At 43.9% G+C, this 20,580-nt stretch overlaps 1 protein-coding gene across 2 annotated transcripts in view; it reads left to right on the top strand.

The window, feature by feature from the left end:
* The window catches only part of LOC126230334 (fatty acyl-CoA reductase 1-like), a 263,811-nt gene that overhangs the window by 194,586 nt on the left and 48,645 nt on the right, over window positions 1-20,580 (top strand). For both annotated transcript variants that reach the window (XM_049942393.1, XM_049942392.1), the window contains exon 7: window positions 5,012-5,284. In XM_049942393.1, coding sequence (XP_049798350.1) covers window positions 5,012-5,284 — 273 coding nt within the window. The remainder of the gene's footprint in view (window positions 1-5,011; window positions 5,285-20,580) is intronic.

The following is a 20,580-nucleotide window of genomic DNA, read 5'->3' as shown; positions in this document are numbered from 1 at the left end:
TGAGATAGAGGGTTTCGCAGGGATCGAATGAAGGGTACAGCCACGGGTCGTAACACATCTGAAATGTAACGTCCACTGCTGAAAGTGTCGTCAATGCGAACAAGAGGTGACCGAGACGGGTAAGCAATGGCACCCCATAACATCACACCGGGTGAACGCCAGTATGGACATGACGAATACACGCTTCCAATGTGCGTTCACCGCGATATCGCCAAACACGGATGCAACCATCGTGATTAAACAGAACCTGGATTCATCCGAAAAAATGTTTTGCCATTCGTGCATCCAGGTTCGTCATAGTGTACACCATCACAGGCGCTCCTGTCTGTGATGCAGCGTCAAGGGTAACCGCAGACATGGTCTCCGAGCTGATACCCCATGCTGCTGCAAACGTCGTCCAACTGTTCGTGCACATTGTTGTTGTTTTGCAAACGTCCCCATCTGTTGACTCAGGGATCGAGACGTGGCTGCACGATCCGTTACAGTCATGTGGATAAGATGCCTGTCATCTCGACTCCTAGTGATACGAGGCCGTTGGGATCCAGCACAGCGTTCCGTATTACCCTCCTGAACCCACCGATTTCTTATTCTGCTAACAGTCATTGGATCGCGACCAACGCGAGCAGCGATGTCGCGATAGGCCACTATCCGACCTCTATCAAAGTCGGAAACGTTATGGTACGCATTTCTCCTCCTTACACGAGGCATCACAACAACGATTCACCGGGCAACGCCGGTCAACTGCTGTTTGTGTATGAGAAATCGGTTGGAAACTTTCCTGTCAGCACGTTGTAGGTGTCGCCACCGCCGCCAACCTTGTGTGAATGCTCTGAAAAGCTAATCATTTGCAAATCGCAGGATCTACTTCCTGTCGGTTAAATTTCGCATCTGTAGCACGTCATCTTCATGGTGTAGCATTTTTAATGGCTAGTAGTGTATATTCCAGGACAAAGGGTTTGCAGTTACCAAGATGTGAAGATAACCCATTGAATACAAGGTCCCAAAAGGACTGTGATGTTTACGGCATTCGACGCTCCACATATGTATCACACAATGAGAACAGCATGAGGCTGCCGAGTGTCCTTGAATTGTTTAGTCGACGAGTAACTCACAACAGAGCCACGGGGCTACTGTTGTCGATATGAGGCAGAGCAATGGCAACGATAAACAAAGTGAAATCTACAACATCGATTGCTGATGTTGACATTTCATTAGAAATGAGTACAAGGAATTTCACCGAGTGAGAAAGAAGTGGCAGATGATATATTGACGTTTCTGCTAGATTAACCAGAGGGATGTGTGGTGTCGTATGCGCTCGACTGTGCGGGCAATGTACATGAGGAGTAAAATGATAGCGATACGTGCTTAATAAGTGAAAGTGATATTGAAATAAGAATCGAATCGTTACGTTCATCATTCTTCTCGGGCATGGAGCCACAAATGCCGTTTCCAGTGAAATCAAGTGCATGACAATCGTTGTTCAAGGAGCACTAAACATAATTACATGTATAGAAGATCATCCGCAGCACAGCAAAAAAAAAGCAATATGACCGTGTACTGTAGTACATAAGAAAAACTACGAGTAATCAAGGGAGGACAAGGCGCACTTGTTACAAAAACTGTGTTGCAGTCTTTCAAGGCCGCACGATATAATTTACATCTACATCTACATCCATACTCCGCAAGCCACCCGGCGGTGTGTGGCGGAGGGTACTTTGAGTACCTCTATCGGTTCTCCCTTCTATTCCAGTCTCGTATTGTTCGTGGAAAGAAAGATTGTCCGTATGCCTCCATGTGGGCTCTAATCTCACTGATTTTATCCTCATGGTCTCTTCGCGAGAGATACGTAGGAGGGAGCAATATACTGCTTCACTCCTCGGTGAAGGTACGTTCTCGAAACTTCAACAAAAGCCCTTACCGAGCTACTGAGCGTCTCTCCTCCAAAGTCTTCCACTGGAGTTTATCTTTCATCTCTGTAAGGCTTTCGCGATTACTAAATGATCCTGTAACGAAGCGCGCTGCTCTCCATTGGATCTTCTCTGTCTCTTCTAACAACCCTATCTGCTATGGATCCCACACTGCAGAGCAATATTCAAGCAGTTGGCGAACAAGTGTACTGTAACCTACTTCCTTTGTTTTCGGACTGCATTTCCTTAGGATTTTTCCAGTGAATCTCAGTCTGGCACCTGCTTTACCGACGATCAACTTTATATGATCATTCCATTTTAAATCACTCCTAATGCCTACTCCCAGATAATTTATGGAGTTAACTGCTCCCAGTTTTTGACCTGTTATATTGTAGCTAAATGATAAAGGATCTTTCTTTCTGTGTATTTGCAGCACATTACACTTGTCTACATTGAGATTCAATTGCCATTCCCTGCACCATGCGTCTATTCGTTGCATATCCTCCAGCATTTCAGTACAATTTTACAATTTTCCATTGTTACATCCTCTCGATATACCACATCATCACCTGCAAAGAGCCTCAGTGAACTTCCACAAGGTCAGTTATGTATATTGTGAATAGCAACGGTCCTACGACACTCCCCTGCGGCACACCTGAAATCACTCTTACTTCGGAAGACTTCTCTCCATTGAGAATGACACGCTGCGTTCTGTCATCTAGGAACTCTTCAATCCAATCACACAATTGGTCTGATATTCCATATGCTCTTACTTTGTTCATTAAACGACTGTGGGGAACTGTTTCGGACGCATTGCGGAAATCAAGAAACACGGCATCTATCTGTGAACCCCTGTCTATGGCCCTCTGAGTCTCGTGGACGAATAGCACGAGCTGGGTTTCACACGATCTTCTTTTTCGTAACCCATGCTGATTTCTACAGAGTAGATTTCTAGTCTCCAGAAAAGTCATTATACTCGAACATAATACGTGTTCCAAAATTCTACAACTGATCGACGTTAGATGTGCGTGCTATCGAGCCTCTACGTTATGCACGTCATAGATTACAGTGATTTCAAGTGAAGCAATGGACGGTTGCTTAACTTCAAAAAGTGCTACAGAATTGGATGACGTAAGAAAACGAAATTTCAAACAAAGCGTCACCTTGGCGATGCATAGCAAACTGCGGAATCGGCCCGAATAGTTGTAGATGAGATAAACAACAGTAACCCATTGTTCATTAAGGAATTTGTTTTCAACTCCGACCATTCGAGATTTGAAGAGGACGTGTCTGTGAGAGGTACCCTGGAAATTAGAGGTACCAAGAGATTTCTATCAAGATCTGCTAACGTCAATGCCTCAATGCGTTCATATGCAATTATGCCGACTTTAATGTGGATGGTAGATTGTCTTTAAAGTCATTTATTGTGTTGCGAGAAGTTGGAGAGTCTCTCCCCAGTGATTGTTTGTCGTGTGCGTTATCTTGCAAGGGAAGTGGGGAATATTTAACTCACACCAAGCAAGACTTGAAAATGGGCGTAGACGAACTACAATAAGTGTATGAGCACTGTTTTGGACAATAGCTGGTCAAAGAAACTTGCTTTTGCTTCATTCTTGGTCTGCATACTCCTTTAGAGCAAACTACCCCTACTGAACGGTGTGTAACAGTGTGCAGTGCATAACACCTGGAACCACTGGACAAATTCAACCTCTGAAACTTTGTGTTTTTCGTGCCTATAAATCATATTGTCGCACATTCTGCAGCTACGCCTTAAAGGATAGCCAGTTCCACGATAAGTTTCACGCCAGACTCTTTCACTTTCGGTTGCATGCCACCACATTCCCTCAGTTTTCATCACCCGTTACACAGGTATCATTCCATATGCATTCTTTGAGGGCTGATACCTAGCTGAATGTTTGCAGCTCCCAAGGAGTTCGCCTTCTGTCATGATGATGCTAATCTTCGTGATCATCGTAGCGCGCCATTTTTCGTTAGCTGTTCATGGCGCAAGTTGCTGGTTTGTTTCGAACATTTATTGAATGTCGACGATGTCCATTTTGTGAAGCATTATACAAACATCCCATAGCATCCCGGACATTCATTTCCCGTCGCCCTCCTGATGCACGTAGTGAGTTATTAGCAGCTAATATCATTCCTGTTACAATTGTTAACACAAAAATTTCAAATTAGCCTTACTAAATATTGAACTTGCTACCTCTTACTCAAGGGGCTCCTTTTAGAAGCTTGCTTTATTTAGTTATTGTAACAGTTCTGTTGTAAAAGTGTGTTTCATCACGCTTCGTCAGAGGATACAACAAATACCTCTGCCATCCCAAGTTACCTGGACCCGCCGGAACCAACTTGCATCATTAAGAGAGAAAAGTTTCTCCTCTTTCACCATGCTTCATTTCATATCTCCATGGACAAATGGCGAGAGTCAGCTGCTTGCTGGCTATGGTACGGATACCTTTGAGCCACCAAACAGGAATGTGAGAGTTCAGCCTTGGCGGGGTAGCACCATCTGTGCTATTCCCCCAGCCTCATGGTTCTTCCAGAATGAGAGACGTGACGCCCTGGAAGACTCACGTTACGATGTCTGTGGCGTAGCAGTTCGCGGTTTTTGGTGAGAACTCTCCACGATCGTATCAGACCAATCCGTTCTGGATTCCGACAGTAGCTTCCTTTCAGAGTAAGTGAGAAGCAATAACAATCATAGTAAGCCATATTTTTCAGGGCGCATTCTATATTCGCTTCCGAGCAAATTTGCCGACTTTTCTTCGCACTTATTTACCCGTTAGATAATTTCTTCGCATAAGACGTTATCTTTTCTTGTTGGTGATTTGCTTCCCGAATATTACGAATTGTTTTTGTGTAATTCTTTTAACAGTGGAATTTTAATGTAATTTATCTTTAATGTATCCATGTACATAGATTGTTATAGTGACTGAGTTCATAACCGTGTGCACCATCAGTGGCACATTCGTTAGGAGATGAAGAGAATAAATGTGGCATATCTGTTTAAAATGTTACCCACACATTACTAGTAATCAAAAATAGCGAACGGTCCACTTCCATTTTTGTGGATGTTGTCTCATTTATTGCAGGTCCAGACACAGAATGCAAAATCTTACACAACTGCCAGCAGCTCAGCCGCTCGTCTACAATTGTGTATCAACTGCTCGCCATCCAGCGTCCTGGGATACCATATACGGCTACTTATTTTACGCCAGACATTTTCCCAGCATAAAAAGCATCTGGTACGCCTACGGATTTATGTTCAAGCAGAAGTCGCTGTACGTTATTGCAGCCGTGTTCTTCCACTTAATTCCAGCCATTATTGCAGACACTTTTCTGTGTCTCAAGGGGACGAAACCAATGTAAGTACTTCATCCCGTTATGTACTCACACTTTTTATTCCGCATGACACAAGGCTGTAACGTATTACTATATTTACGACGTTTCTCATGGAGCCATATACGTTATCTCGCATTTCTCGCTGCTTCTCTCACAGAAATAATGATAAAATTTCCGAAATTCAGGGTCGCCACCAGCCCAAGCGCTTCCTAACCATTAAAAGAAAACGGAGCTGGAAAATTATTAGTTTAATTACTTTAATAATTTAATTACCAGTATTCAAATTTATTTAAGTAGCCAGATAAATAGCACTCCATATCGTGCATGAAGTAACTTGATTAATTCAGGATTGGAAATCGAAGTAAGTGGGTAAGATCAACACCACAGAATTTATCTTTCACGTCGATTGTTTATTGTAACTAAGTATTTGGTTGCACATCCCAGCTACACCTAACTGGTGCCTGACCAGAAATATTTTAGTAAGAATTACGTGAGAATGAAACAGAGCACAATTTAACTACAGCAAGAAACGCAGAATCCGGGGGTGGGAGACAATGATACTATCATCTCCTTTTGCATTCATACCAGTGAGATTCGCATTACGATTCTACGTTGCACTATTCTGGACCGAGGTTTAACCAATGCACCAGGTTGTGCGATAATTATTCAACATACTAATTGCGCCTGCTGCCTGCAAACTGCCGAACTACAGCACGTGGTGCATTCTGACTCAAACTGTTGTGCCGCTTTGTAGAAAGTGCACGAAAGAACAGATATTCTTGTAGAAATTGTGGCTCATTAAACAAGCAGACTGTTAAATAAGGTCTATTGTAGTGCCGTGGTGGACCAGAAGGGTCATTTATTACCAAACACGTGGCACAAAATCGACACACAAAGACAAACGCAACTTCCACTAATGAAAGATTAAAAATCATACTCGCATCACACGCTTCAGTTAAGCTGAAGTTCTTAAGTATTTCAACTCTTAAACATAACGAAGTCCTAACTCAACCTGCTTCCTATCACTTGAAACCCCCTTTAAGAGCTACGATCCGTATTCACCAAGCGTTCACCGAAGAGTCGCCCCTTTCTCTTTCGAGATTACCTAGCTCCCCGTGCAGCGGAAGCTACCAGAGAGGTAGCCCTCCGTTACCAACCTCACACACAAAAACAGTCTTTGACTAAGATGGGTAAACCTCTCTGTTCAGGTATTGGAAACTTAAGTTGGTCATCCTGTGCTCTCCTTCGAACGAGAAGCAACATGGTCTGCTCCCAGCAGACGATGACCAACTCAGTGTTTCCCACAAAACAAAACCGAAACCCCACATTAAACACACATATATTGTTCAATAGGCCTTATTTGAGTGCTCAGACTTTCTGGAAGAGTTTATAAATTGAGCTAAAATCAGGTAGTAAAGCGAATAAGTTGTACCTAATTCGACAAGCGTCTTATGAAACGACTTCACAGAGACGTTTCATAGCTACATTGCTGAATTTACTGTTTAAATTTTCTGAAGACATATGTGGCTAATAAAGGTATCCAGTTTAAATGATAAATATTTCTGGTAAAACAGAGACGTAAATGTGTCTTCTTAGGACGAGGTAACTTCTCTAACCATAATTCTGTGTGCTTAACAGTAACGATGTAGCAAAAGTATTTGAGAACACAATTGGTAACTTTACTATACAACAGAAATATTATAATTTATTTTGCTTCATTTTTAGTTTGAATTCACTGAGCACTAATGGAGCACAATATTAGCCCCGCAGCCACAAAATAAATACTAAATATTACACTTATCTGTACTGCAGAAGACGTTTGAACAACACAAATCTCGTCCGCATATGGTGTATAATCTCAAAACGAATCACTTATGCGAACAGTAACACTTTGTGTCGATGAACATTATTCGCCGAATTTTTCCATGCATTTGTTAATTTGAAGAGTTTCGACGGGCTGCTAATAAATTTCATTTCAGATATAGTCTAACCATTACTCGTATTCCATCTTGCAAGATCCTTTCACTTATTCGATATCCTGAAGTGTTTCAGTCTAGCTGCCAAGTCCGTAGAAGGTGGTATAAGAGGCGTACAGTAGGGCTGGCTTACTATTTAGCTGAGATTTTCTGAGATTAAGAAATACGTTCTTGAATTACTGAGTCGTCGCGTAGGACTTCTTCCTACCTGTTTTGCGGTGATTAAAGAACTGCGACAACGAATGTAAAGGGACAAAGTACCATTATCCAAGATGGTGGCGATGATGTCATCCAATATGGCGGCGATGACGTCATTCAAGATGTCGGATTTGGCGGGAAGTGTGAATTTTAGCGAGAAAAAAGGTCAACTGGGCTACCTCCCCTAACCTAACCCCCACCACAAGAAGAATGGCGCGGAATTCAAATTCCAACATGATGATGCATAGCACCTGTACTTATCACTACAAAGAAAATCACGGGAAGATAGGACACTTGGCCTACCTCCCCTAACCTAACCCCCACCACAAGAAAAATAGTGCGAAGTTCAAATTCAGGTACAGTAATGGAGGGAAAAAGGGACTTGTCTTTGCTATTTAACCAATTACAAGCATATGCGATCGCCACTGGGTCTGGACTCCAACTGGCTTAGTTCATGTCGGTGCCACCAGAGGGCGCTCTCCGGACATCAGGTGATGACGTAAGTACCGTCATTCAAGATGGCTGCAACCGATGTTGTGGTGTCACCGCCAGACACCACACTTGATAGGTGGTAGCCTTTAAATCGGCCGCGGTCCTTTAGTATACGTCGGACCCGCGTGTCGCCACTATCATTGATTGCAGACCGAGCGCCGCCATATGGCACGTCTAGTCTGGAGAGACTCCCGAGCACTCGCCCCAGTTGTACAGCCGACTTTGCTAGCGATGGTTCACTACATACGCTCTCATTTGCAGAGACGACAGTTTAGCATAGCCTTGAGCTACGTCATTTGCAACGACCTAGCGAGGCGCCATATTCAGTTACTATGTCTTCTGAACAGATAATATTGTGACTCATGTGCCGTCAAGAGCGACGTTCATCATTAATGGTTTAAAGTCAAGTATCAAACTGGCTACGTCCGCTTTCTGAATTCTAATTCCTTGTCATGTTGCAGATTTCACGTCAGTATAGTTCTTCCCTCCTCACGCCAGCCTGCGGGAGCTAAAACGCGTGCATTTCGGCGTCCTCTAGTAACACGGTGTTGGCTCCACAAGACAATAGATGTAACCACCACGAGCTCCAGAGCCCAACTGGTTTAGTTCATATTGTGACCACCAGAGGACGCTACCGTGAGGTCGGTTGATTAAACAAGATCGTCCGCTCTCTCGCACCACACCACAGGCCCGCGGACGCCCGACCACTTACAACAAACACCCTCGGCCATCACCTCCATACACAAGCTGTACATAGTCTTCTGTAAATATGCTAACTAAACTAACACCCACATCACATATCTAACCTACCAATTACGTAAGTACTTAATTCCATTTCAATTTTAATCATATTCAATAGGTCAATTTAAAATTTCAATATTCAATTATCGAATGAGAAGTTCGACATTTTCCCACTATCAGTGCAGTGTTCACTCATGACATAGCACCCTCCCCCACCCTCAGAATGCTGCACTCGTATTGGCTGCTGCATTAGTCACGTGATTCGACTTCATTGAACCTAGGACTCGGAATCAATTCCCACCAATGCCACACCCACCTGGACTTGGAATCAAGTAGTTAAGGTCTTCACCACGATCTTCAACCCAGCGCCACACCGCCTTACTCACCCATGATGGCGGCTACCGTGCAATAACGAGTACTAATGTGCACACTGCATGACGTCATCAAAGATGGTGGGGCGAAATGGTGGGAAAACAGATCTTAACACATGTCTTTATTTTGCGGGTGCTGTCTCCACCGACAGATTTACTGTCCAACTGACATGTACACATTACCGCCATCAGATCGTACTGTCACCCCTCCTATGACCTAGTCCCAGATGGTGGTCTGTAGGGGCGAGAATTATGCTAAAATTTATCAGGCTGCGCTAGGGTGCTGGGGAGAGTTCACTCTACTTTTTTTCGAACATTTTATTTAGAGATCGAATATATTTATCACAATGACGCAAAACACTCGCCATGTTATGCTTGGGGTCACAATACAGTCTGCAGACACACAAACAACTCTTAATTTACGCAAATATTTTAAGTACAGACATTCATACTCCTAAATAATTCAGCACACTTATGTCTAGACACTATCATATCGTGAACTACCCACACAGCTCATAGCCCACAGACCTGCTCGCAAATCAACGAGCGCATGCACTCTCCGTCAACCCCTCTCCAGCAGAGCGTACAGACAGTCCCTGCGTCGTGGTGCAGCCGTCAGCTGTCAAACCGCGCACAGCCCTCGCCCGGCTCCCGCAAGCATGAGGCAGCGAGATCTCACTCATACCGCATGTCTGAGAAATTCCTATGTAAATACCTGTTCACCTAGACACACATGCTGACGTAATTGGGCTGGAGCGCAACCGCGAGCTGCAGCCGAACGCAGGCGAAATTTGTATAAGTGCCATTGATGACCAGGGGGGATTATTTACAGAGCGTACCACCAAGCATAGCCAAGCGCGTGGAGCATTCCATTCTACCCTAACTGTAACAGCGGTCCAGCGAAGACGCTGAAGAATTCCATTCCACGATAGCACAACCTGCTTTCCCCTTAGCGATTCTGATGCTACACTGCGCGTAGGTATAAACCATCGCAAACGCATCGAGTAACGTTATCAAGCTTACACTTAAGTCACATTTATATCTAAAATAACAACCCCTCTAGTAAATTCCACAGCCGTCCATAAATACTTAACGTGCGCTTTTGTACTAATTTTCGTCTTCTCACGCATTTTACGCACGGAAATTCGTGCCCTAACAGAACCTCGTTACGAAAGTAACGCACAATAATGTCCAATGCAGTCTTCCTCGCGGACCTAACCCCATCACGTTATACCAATCCTGCTCTCAACATACGCAAATGTCCGCACGGCTATGTAGAGGCTACCATATCGCAGTAAAAAGCATGTTACTGAATCCGACATTATCATTTGCTCTAACCCAATTTACTCGCCGAATTACTGATGCCGCTGTTATTGAAGAACCATCCACCTCTACTTTCTCGAACTTACAGCGGTTATTTTACACAGATCACTAAATTCAGTTGACAGTTAAAACCACAAAGTTATCTCCACATTATCAAATACATACCAGACTCACAAGAATATTGGAAGCCAATAGTAACTACAATTAAATATTACGATTGTTGCTATACTCTGACACCAATCAATGTGCAGGTAACCTCTCCTCTTGACGACTGTGCTTCAGTATCTATAGCGAATATAATTTTCCACTTAAAAATTCTCACTCATACCCTCATCGTTATCAGTCTGCTCAAACTATATGCCCCTCATCATGGGACACACAGTCATCCACTCTAGTCATGCCATAACATAAACCATGCTATCTTTAAAATACAATATATACACAGTTCACGCAGTGAAAGCCACAGTTACTTTGCAATACAATGTATACACATTTTAGACAAACAGTGATCTTTACATCTGTACAGCACCCGAAATTGGACCGTGAAACCGATCTAATCCCAGCAATATATCACCGAGTACCGTGTCGATCTAGTAAACATACAGTTCACATCCCCCATCAAACAAAATCACCCCTTTTACATCAGCCAACCGAAGTCACTCTCAGAATTGTTCTACAAATTCACCATCATTTTCCCCTCGACACAAAGGCGTTACTGTCTCTGCTTCCTTGTCTGCTCGCTTTTCTATGCACATCTCAAGACTCGGGGATTATAATAACACACGTAATTTCGCCATAGTATTATAGAATTTTCGCTACACTTCTCGATATCAACTACACAGCAGTAGCCTCCCCATAGCTAAGGCAACTTAATTCCTGATATATAGACTCGAAATCATTTCTCTACAACCACGAAACCTTAGCTTCGTCGGGCGTCCTCTAGACCACTGAGTAACTAGAAACAAACACATGAAAAATCATATTTCCACCAACGAATACCGAACTCACATAATTTACAAGCCAACTAAGGTCCTTTCCATGTCTAGAGAACAGGCAAACGTATCTTCCACACACCACACTCCATCTTCTTTCAACTAAATAAAGACGCGAAATGTGGACAAACAGTCAACGGAATAATTTACATGGGCGGGAATAACACTCCATCCCAATCATACCATCTTCTCAATGTTCCACTTGATCACGAAAGCCACCCAACACATACTAGTATTAGTTCGCTATCTGGTCTTCTAGACAAGGGCAAAGTTAACTCATATACGTTCCTACAATCCAACAGACCTCTACTTTCGCATGGATGCTGCTATTAGCAGGAAACGTGGATCAGTACCACCACGGACTTTTCATACAAGGAATGATTCCGGTAACAGCTCATATATATGTTAATTATTATAGTTACAATTAAATGTTACAATATCGCTACCAATTGAACAGCATTCCAGAATGAGCGAATTATCGGAAATACTCCCAGTTGTCTGCAGTGGCTCTGGATATAGCTGTACCTTCCTTACAACTGGACATACTCCCCCCATTGCTATCACAGTACTCCAAGTCAAATCCTTACCTTCCCTAAAACAGGGCATAGTCTACACCTTTCCACAAACACACATACTTTTACCCTAAGATGGGGAGAATGCTCTGTGGCTCCCATACGCAGAGAGATAAATCATAATTTAGGTACTATGATCGAGGTCTTAGAAATATGTAGAGTACTGTCTGATATACTTTGATGAGTTATGTGTTCGAGAATTAGCTGTGAATGGGTGTATTATGTAGTCATCTTTCCATGTTCGCAATGATACTTGCAAAATAGAGAATGGATGGTTTAGCTATGATACAGAGATTGAGGAAGCATGCTGTCACATGATTGACCGGTGTCGAAGTTTCTGTAAAATTGTTCGCGCTATCAAGTTTCATGTTTAGTACTAGAGTATATGGATGGTGTCTTTTCCATCCCATCCCTGCATTGATTAGCAGATAATGAGTGACTGCTATGGCTTGTTTGTGTTGGGGAAAATGTTTCCGTGGATGCAAGGGAACATCCGAGGGTTGCTAGCAGCGAAACAGTGATCGCGTACATTAGTGCAATATGAGGAATGAGTCGAAAGGGGGTGCATAGTCGTCAGGTATTTCCGTCAGTGTGAGAGACGAGAATAAATGTATAGGTCGTCATTCGCTTTCGGATATCCGTTTGGGGACCTACGCCAACGCCGTAAGAGTCTTCTACTTTCGTTATGTTGTAAGTGGGTTTTTATTTAATATAAGTTGTTGTGTAGCGTGTTATGGTAGTTGCAGTAATAAAATGATTTACAGTGCGCGATGTCTACCTTTCTGTGACTGGCAATGTATCAGGGCGTCTTAATGTTAGTTTAGAACATGAGACAGGCATGAAACTCGTGGCAGAGAAACGAGATGTTTGGCGTTGTACAAAAGCGTGTTGACACAACTAAACAGGACCAGAGGGAGCGTGTCATACGATAATTCGCCTAGCGCAGGGATTCCCAACAAAAGTTTCTCGAGGACCCCCTCATTGAGCATGATTGTTACCTTGTCATATCACACTTTGTGTCAAGAAAGAAGACACGAACTCATCTGTAAGTTCAAAAAATGTGGCAAGATCCTACCACGAGAAAGCCATCTTACTTCCATATGAGTAAGAAGTTGCTCATGCTCACTGCCGATCTCTTTACACAACAAAGAAAATAATCTGGATTTCAGGTGTCGAGTTTTAATGTAGTTGATGATTTGAACTACTCCATTAAGTATCTTTTGCAAAGGTTCAGACAAGCTTTTGGCTACTAAGGCTTCACGCAACAGTGAGTCCATTTCACCTCAGGGACTATCGCTTTGATACGAGCTAGAAGACCTTTTTTTTTTTTTTTTTTTTTTTTTTTTGCCAGCCATTGACTTTGCTCAATCCGTCGAGAAGCCTACACATTTTTTCTAGGTGACGTCGTGTTCATTGAGATAATTATTTAATGCAGTTAAAATATCGTCTGCTGTCGTATGCAGTAGTTCGCATGAAGAAAATCTTTGAACACTTGGTCCTCCCATAAGAATGGTTAGAAAACCAACATTATAGCCTTTTTTGATATGTCTGTGCTTTCATCCAATTGTATAGCGTACATGACACTCATGCAAAGTCTAGCCAGCAATGTTTCTTCGGTGTTAACTGTCATATCAGAAATTCGTCTTTGAACAGTATTATTTGAGAGCGGGACAGTTCCTGTTACCTTAGCAGCTGCATCACCTAAGATTCTCTTCCAAAGTATTATTGCTGATGGCAGTATAAGTTCCTCAGAAATTGTGTGGTTTTTCCCACATTTAACCACAAGCTGAGCCACCTCGTAAGACGCAAGGGTTGCATTTTCATTTACATTTGCACCACAGTGTTTGGCAATTGTTTTACGATTTGTTTTCAACTTTCCTAATTTATTTTTGAAAAAATCTAATGACATACTTCTGCACTCTTGGTACTTTGTATCAAGATGGTGCTGGAGTTTTGCTGATTTCACACATTCATTCGAAAGGCTTTCATAGCAAATGACACATTGAAGTTTAGGCTGTTGCTCAGGTCCAGTGAACTTAAAACCGATTTCCAAGTAATCAGAGCTATATTTTCTAGTTTTTCCAGTACGCTTAACACTGATCTTGGAAGGGTTAGGTTCAAGGGACGCCGACGATTTAGGTTCAATGGGCACTGACAACTTCGGTTCGAGAGTCACTGACCTACTTGCTTGAACATCAAATGCATCATCTTCCTCTTCATCTGCAGGCATTTCTCGTTTCAACGAACCACTTTTTAACCAGCGGTCCATTTTTAACAACGCGAACTGTAGCTTCCGTGAAAAACAACGCTTTACAAACACTACTGTTTTAATACAGCATATTGAATATGTAAACAACTTGTTCTGTGAAAGCACTGGCAAAAAATAATGGCCGATTGTCGTCTGAAATGCGAGTTTCTATGTAACGTGACTGTCAGTTGTCAGCTGCAAAGAGGCAGCGCGAGCAGTCCAACCGCATGCAGCAGAACTATTTGCCTCTATCTAATTCTAGTATTGCGCTAGAGTCTGCTAGTGTCAGTTGGCCCCAGGAAGACGCTAGACGCAAAAGTTAGCGTTCGCTAAAGCTCTGTTCATGCAGGAGGCGACCAAAACAAAAAAATCTGTTCTCATACAAAATATATTTAATATATTTTTTTATTCTAATAGCATCTTGCCGACCCCTCTCGCATAGCTCGCGGACCCCTGGGAGACCGCGAACCATCTGTTGGAAACCACTGGCCTATAGTATAGGTGATCAAACTTAAAAGTGGGCTCTGTGGTGTCTGTATATTTAATAGAATCGTGTCATAGACACAGCAGGAGTAGCAGTAGCAGTAGCAGTTTGAGGTGAGAGCCGGTGAATAAGCGGCTATACCGCTAGGAATGCTTGGATGGCTGCACGCTACGCTATTGTGGGAAGTCGTATTGTGAAATCTTTTTCCTTGCGCTGGAGGCCGACCGCAGCTATGTGTCATTGTGCCCGCATCGGTGCCTTGGTGACTTCTAATTCGTATGAGCTTTCATAGTTCTTAATTTGTATCTGTTGGGCTGACTGATTTGAATGGACGTGGATCTGTACTACCTGTATCTAGCTTGGGGACGTACGAAATTGCGTGCATTTCCACCGAATGGTCAAAACACGGTCCTGTTGCAGTAATTCAGGTCGTTCTGTTTCTACAGAGGCTGCTGAAGGTGGTGGATATGTCTTTCTCCGACATCTGCTCAGTTCAGACTTAAATTGGACCTATCACATGGGCGAAGCTGTAGAAATCGGATCAGTTGCACGACGTGTAGGGGGCGACTACAACCACGCTGGAATTTTACTGTAGAAACTACGTTCGGGGAAGGTGACTCGTTTCGAGATATGAGGGTGCGACAAATATGATTGAGTAGTGGTTGTGATCCGATTGGAGAGAGGTGATTCCAAATGATTGACATCATTTCGAACATATAGCATGACACTAGAGATCTGAGAAGCTAGTGTACATTTTTCTTCTTACAACCTCAGTCAGCACATCATCTACTACTACTGTTTGTGTTCCTTCTCAATCAGTCATCGCCTATAACTCGGTGGATATATCGAGGAACCTCTGATATGATGTCGAGACAGAGTGCGTTACAAATATTAAAGAATTATCTGGTTGAGGGGTTGTGAGGGAGTCGCAAATACAGCGTACATACCACGTTCCTTAGCCGAATCACTTTCAAAGCTCAGTCATTTTATCCCTAGGCTGCATAGTTGGCTGAAAATACGTATTCCTACGATCATTGTCACGGTACTTGTCCGGAAAGAAACAACTCATTCAGAGGTAATGTTATACCTCGATTCGAAAACAGGGTATAGATTTTAACATGGATACGTGTGTGCACCTGTAGAAACAAGACTGAATGTGACAGTAACATGTTGCTGGGATACGTTTTTTCTTTAACATCTCGCCGATTACGTGTCTCTTTCTAGGACACAGTGGTAGGACTCGAAAGAAGCACTTAAGAGAGATGCATGCCAATCGCTGATTTTCGATCACTATTATTTGCTATGGTAGGCAAACATTTATTGACCAAGTAATATACTTAGTGGGAGCGTGATATGTTCGCATTTGAGCATCAGTGTTATAAAGTATGTGTGTTTGTGGAAAGGAAATGACTATGCCCTGTTGTAGGAAAGGTAAGGACTTGGAGTACTGTGATAGCAACGGGGGGGGGGGGGGGGGTATGTCCAGTTGTAAGGAAGGTACAGCCATTTCCGGAGCCACTGCCGACAACTGGCTGTATTTCCGATAATTCGCCATTCTCGGATGCTGTTCAGTTGAGAGCGCGATCGTAACATTTAATTGTAAGTATAATGATAAACATATGTGCGAGCGGTTTTCCGGAATGATTCCGTGTATGGATAGTCCGTGGTAGTAGTGAGCCACGTTTCCTGTAAATAGCAGCATCCGTGCAAATGTAGAGGTCTGTTGGATTGTAGGAACGTATATGAGTTAACTTTGCCTTTGTCTAGACGACCAGATAGCGAACTAATACTTACAAGGGAACCTCCTCATCGCACCCCCCCTCAGATTTAGTTATAAGTTGGCACAGTGGATAGGCCTTGAAAAACTGAACACAGAGCAATCGAGAAAACAGCAAGAAGTTGTGTGGAACTATGACAAAAATTAGTAAAATATACAAACTGAGTAGTCCATGCGAAGATAGGCAACATCAAGGACACTGGGAGTCAAGGAGCGCCGTGCTCCCGTGGTTAGCGAGAGTAGCTACGGAACGAGAGGTCCTAGGTTCAAGTCTTCCCTCGAGTGAAAAGTTTAATTTCTTATTTTCAGTTTATGTGACAAACTCTTATGTTTTCATCACTTATTTGGGAGTGATTATCACATCCACAAGAAAACCTAAATCGGGCAAGGTAGAAGAATCTTTTTACCCATTCGCCAAGTGTGCAAGTTAGGTGGGTCGACAACATATTCCTGTCATGTGACGCACATGCCGTCACCAGTGTCGTACAGAATATATCAGACGTGTTTTCCCGTGGAGGAATCGGTTGATCTATGACCTTGCGATCAAATGTTTTCGGTTCCCATTGGAGAGGCACGTCCTTTCGTCTACTAATCGCACGGTTTTGCGGTGCGGTCGCAAAACACAGACACTAAACTTATTGCAGTGAACAGAGACGTCAGTGAACGAACGGACAGATCATAACTTTGGGAAAATAAAGAAAGTAAAATTTTCAGGCGAGGGAAGACTTGAACCAAGGACCACTCGTTCTGCAGCTACTCACGCTAACCACGGGACAACGGCGCTCCCGAGCTTACGTTCTCCTTGATATAGCCTATCTTGCGCATGCACTACTCAGTTTGTATATTTTACTAATTTTTTTCACTGTTCCACACAACTTCTTCCTATTTTCTTGATTGATATGTGTTCAGTTTTTCAAAGCCTCTCCACTGTGCCAACTTATAACTAAATCTTAGGGGGGTGCGATGGGGAGGTTCCCTTGTTAGTATGTGTGAGACGGCTTACGTGATCAAGTGGAACTTTGAGAAGATGGTATGATTGGGATGGAGTGTTATTCCCGCTAATGTAAATTGTTCGGTTGACTGTTTGTGCACATTTCGCGTCTTTATTTAGTTGAAAGAAGATCGAATGAGGTGTGTGGAAGATATGCTCGCCTGTTCTCTAGACATGGGAAGGCCCTTAGTTGGTTTGTAAATTATATGGATGATTTGGAGTATGTTAGATCAGCGAGATCGGTATTCGCGGGTGGAAATATGACTTTCAATGTGTTTGTTTTAGTTACTCAGTGGTCTAGAGGACGCTCCACACGCTCCACGTAGCTAAAGTTTCGTATTTGTAGAGAAATGATTTCGAGTCTATATGTCGGGAATTTGTTGCGTTAGCTACGGGGAGGCTACTGCTGTGTAGTTGATATCGAGAAGTGTAGCGAAAATTCTATAATACTATGGCGAAATTACGTGTGTTATTATAATCCCCGAGTCTTGAGATGTGCATAGAAAAGAGAGCAGACAAGGAAGCAGAGACAGTAACGCCTTTGTGTCGAGGGGAAAATGATGGTGAATTTGTAGAACAATTCTGAGAGTGACTTCGGCTGGCTGATGTAAAAGGGGTGATTTTGTTTGATGGGGGATGTGAACTGTATGTTTACTAGATCGACAAGGTACTCGGTGATATATTGCTGGGATTAGATCGGTTTCACGGTCCAATTTCGGGTGCTGTACAGATGTAAAGATCACTGTTTGTCTAAAATGTGTATACATTGTATTGCAAAGTAACTGTGGCTTTCACTGCGTGAACTGTGTATATATTGTATTTTAAAGATAGCATGGTTTATGTTACGGCATGACTAGAGTGGATGACTGTGTGTCCCATGATGAGGGGCATATAGTTTGAGCAGACTGATAACGATGAGGGTATGAGTGAGAATTTTTAAGTGGAAAATTATATTCGCTATAGATACTGAAGCACAGTCGTCAAGAGGAGAGGTTACCTGCACATTGATTGGTGTCAGAGTATAGCAACAATCGTAATATTTAATTGTAGTTACTATTGTAAATATGTTCCTGGCTTCCAATACTCTTGTGAGTCTGGTATGTATTTGATAATGTGGAGATAACTTTGTGGTTTTAACTGTCAACTGAATTTAGTGATCTGTGTAAAATAACCGCTGTAAGTTCGCGAAAGTAGAGGTGGATAGTTCTTCAATAACAGCGGCATCAGTAATTCGGCGAGTAAATTGGGTTAGAGCAAATGATGATGTCGGATTCAGTAACATGCTTTTTACTGCGATATGGTAGCCTCTACATAGCCGTGCGGACATTTGCGTATGTTGAGAGCAGGGTTGGTATAACGTGATGGGGTTAGGTCCGCGAGGAAGACTGCATTGGACGGTATTGTGCGTTACTTTCGTACCGAGTTTCTGTTAGGGCATAAATTCCCGTTTATAAAAGCTGAGAGAAGACGAAAACTAGTACAAAAGCGCACGTTAAGTATTTCTGGACGGCTTTGGAATTTATTAGAGTTATTATTTTAGATAGAAATGTGACTTAAGTGTAAGGTTGATAACGTTACTGGATGCGCTTGCGATGGTAGATACCTACGCGCGGTGAATCGTCAGTCAAACGTGACGTGTGGTCCGTTAGAATCGCTAAGGCGAAAGCAGGTTCTGCTATTGTGGAATGGAATGCTGCAGCGTCCTCGCCGGACCGTAGTTAGAGTGAGGGTAGCGTGGAACGCACTACATGCGCGGTGCTACTAGGAGGGCGCGCTCTGTAAATACACCCGCCCCCCCCCCTCCCCCTCCCGCCAGCGGACAAGAATCATGAACGGCGCTTACGTACAACATTCGCCTGCGTTCGGCTGTAGCTCGCCCGATCACGTCTGCACGTGCGTCTAGGTGAACAATTATTTGGATTGAAATTTTTCAGACATGCGGCATGAGTGAGATATCGCTGCCTCAAGCTTGTGGGAGCCAGGCGGGGGCTGTGCGCGGTTTGACAGCTGAGGGCTGCACCACGTCGTAAGGACTGTCTGTACGATCTGCTGCAGAGGGATTGGCGGAGGCTGCTTCCGTGCATTGATTGATTTACTTTGCGAGCAGATCTGTATTCTGTGCTATGAGTTATTTGAACAGTTTACGACTAATAACCGTGTCTAGACACAACTGTGCTGAATCATTTAGGAGAAGTATGAATGTCTGTACTCAAATTATTTGCTTAAATTAGTTGTTTGCGTGTCTGCAGACTGTGTATTGTTACCTCAAGCATAACATGGCGAGTGTTTCGGGTCAGTGTGATAAATACACTCCTGGAAATGGAAAAAAAGAACACATTGACACCGGTGTGTCAGACCCACCATACTTGCTCCGGACACTGCGAGAGGGCTGTACAAGCAATGATCACACGCACGGCACAGCGGACACACCAGGAACCGCGGTGTTGGCCGTCGAATGGCGCTAGCTGCGCAGCATTTGTGCACCGCCGCCGTCAGTGTCAGCCAGTTTGCCGTGGCATACGGAGCTCCATCGCAGTCTTTAACACTGGTAGCATGCCGCGACAGCGTGGACGTGAACCGCATGTGCCGTTGACGGACTTTGAGCGAGGGCGTATAGTGGGCATGCGGGAGGCCGGGTGGACGTACCGCCGAATTGCTCAACACGTGGGGCGTGAGGTCTCCACAGTACATCGATGTTGTCGCCAGTGGTCGGCGGAAGGTGCACGTGCCCGTCGACCTGGGACCGGACCGCAGCGACGCACGGATGCACGCCAAGACCGTAGGATCCTACGCAGTGCCGTAGGGGACCGCACCGCCACTTCCCAGCAAATTAGGGACACTGTTGCTCCTGGGGTATCGGCGAGGACCATTCGCAACCGTCTCCATGAAGCTGGGCTACGGTCCCGCACACCGTTAGGCCGTCTTCCGCTCACGCCCCAACATCGTGCAGCCCGCCTCCAGTGGTGTCGCGACAGGCGTGAATGGAGGGACGAATGGAGACGTATCTTCTTCAGCGATGAGAGTCGCTTCTGCCTTGGTGCCAATGATGGTCGTATGCGTGTTTGGCGCCGTGCAGGTGAGCGCCACAATCAGGACTGCATACGACCGAGGCACACAGGGCCAACACCCGGCATCATGGTGTGGGGAGCGATCT

Source organism: Schistocerca nitens, unplaced genomic scaffold (assembly GCF_023898315.1).
Source record: "Schistocerca nitens isolate TAMUIC-IGC-003100 unplaced genomic scaffold, iqSchNite1.1 HiC_scaffold_380, whole genome shotgun sequence".
In the NCBI taxonomy this organism is placed as follows: Eukaryota; Metazoa; Arthropoda; class Insecta; order Orthoptera; family Acrididae; genus Schistocerca; species Schistocerca nitens.
The sequence above is the reverse complement of the archived record's forward strand: the minus strand, read 5'-3'. Positions and strand labels throughout refer to the sequence as shown.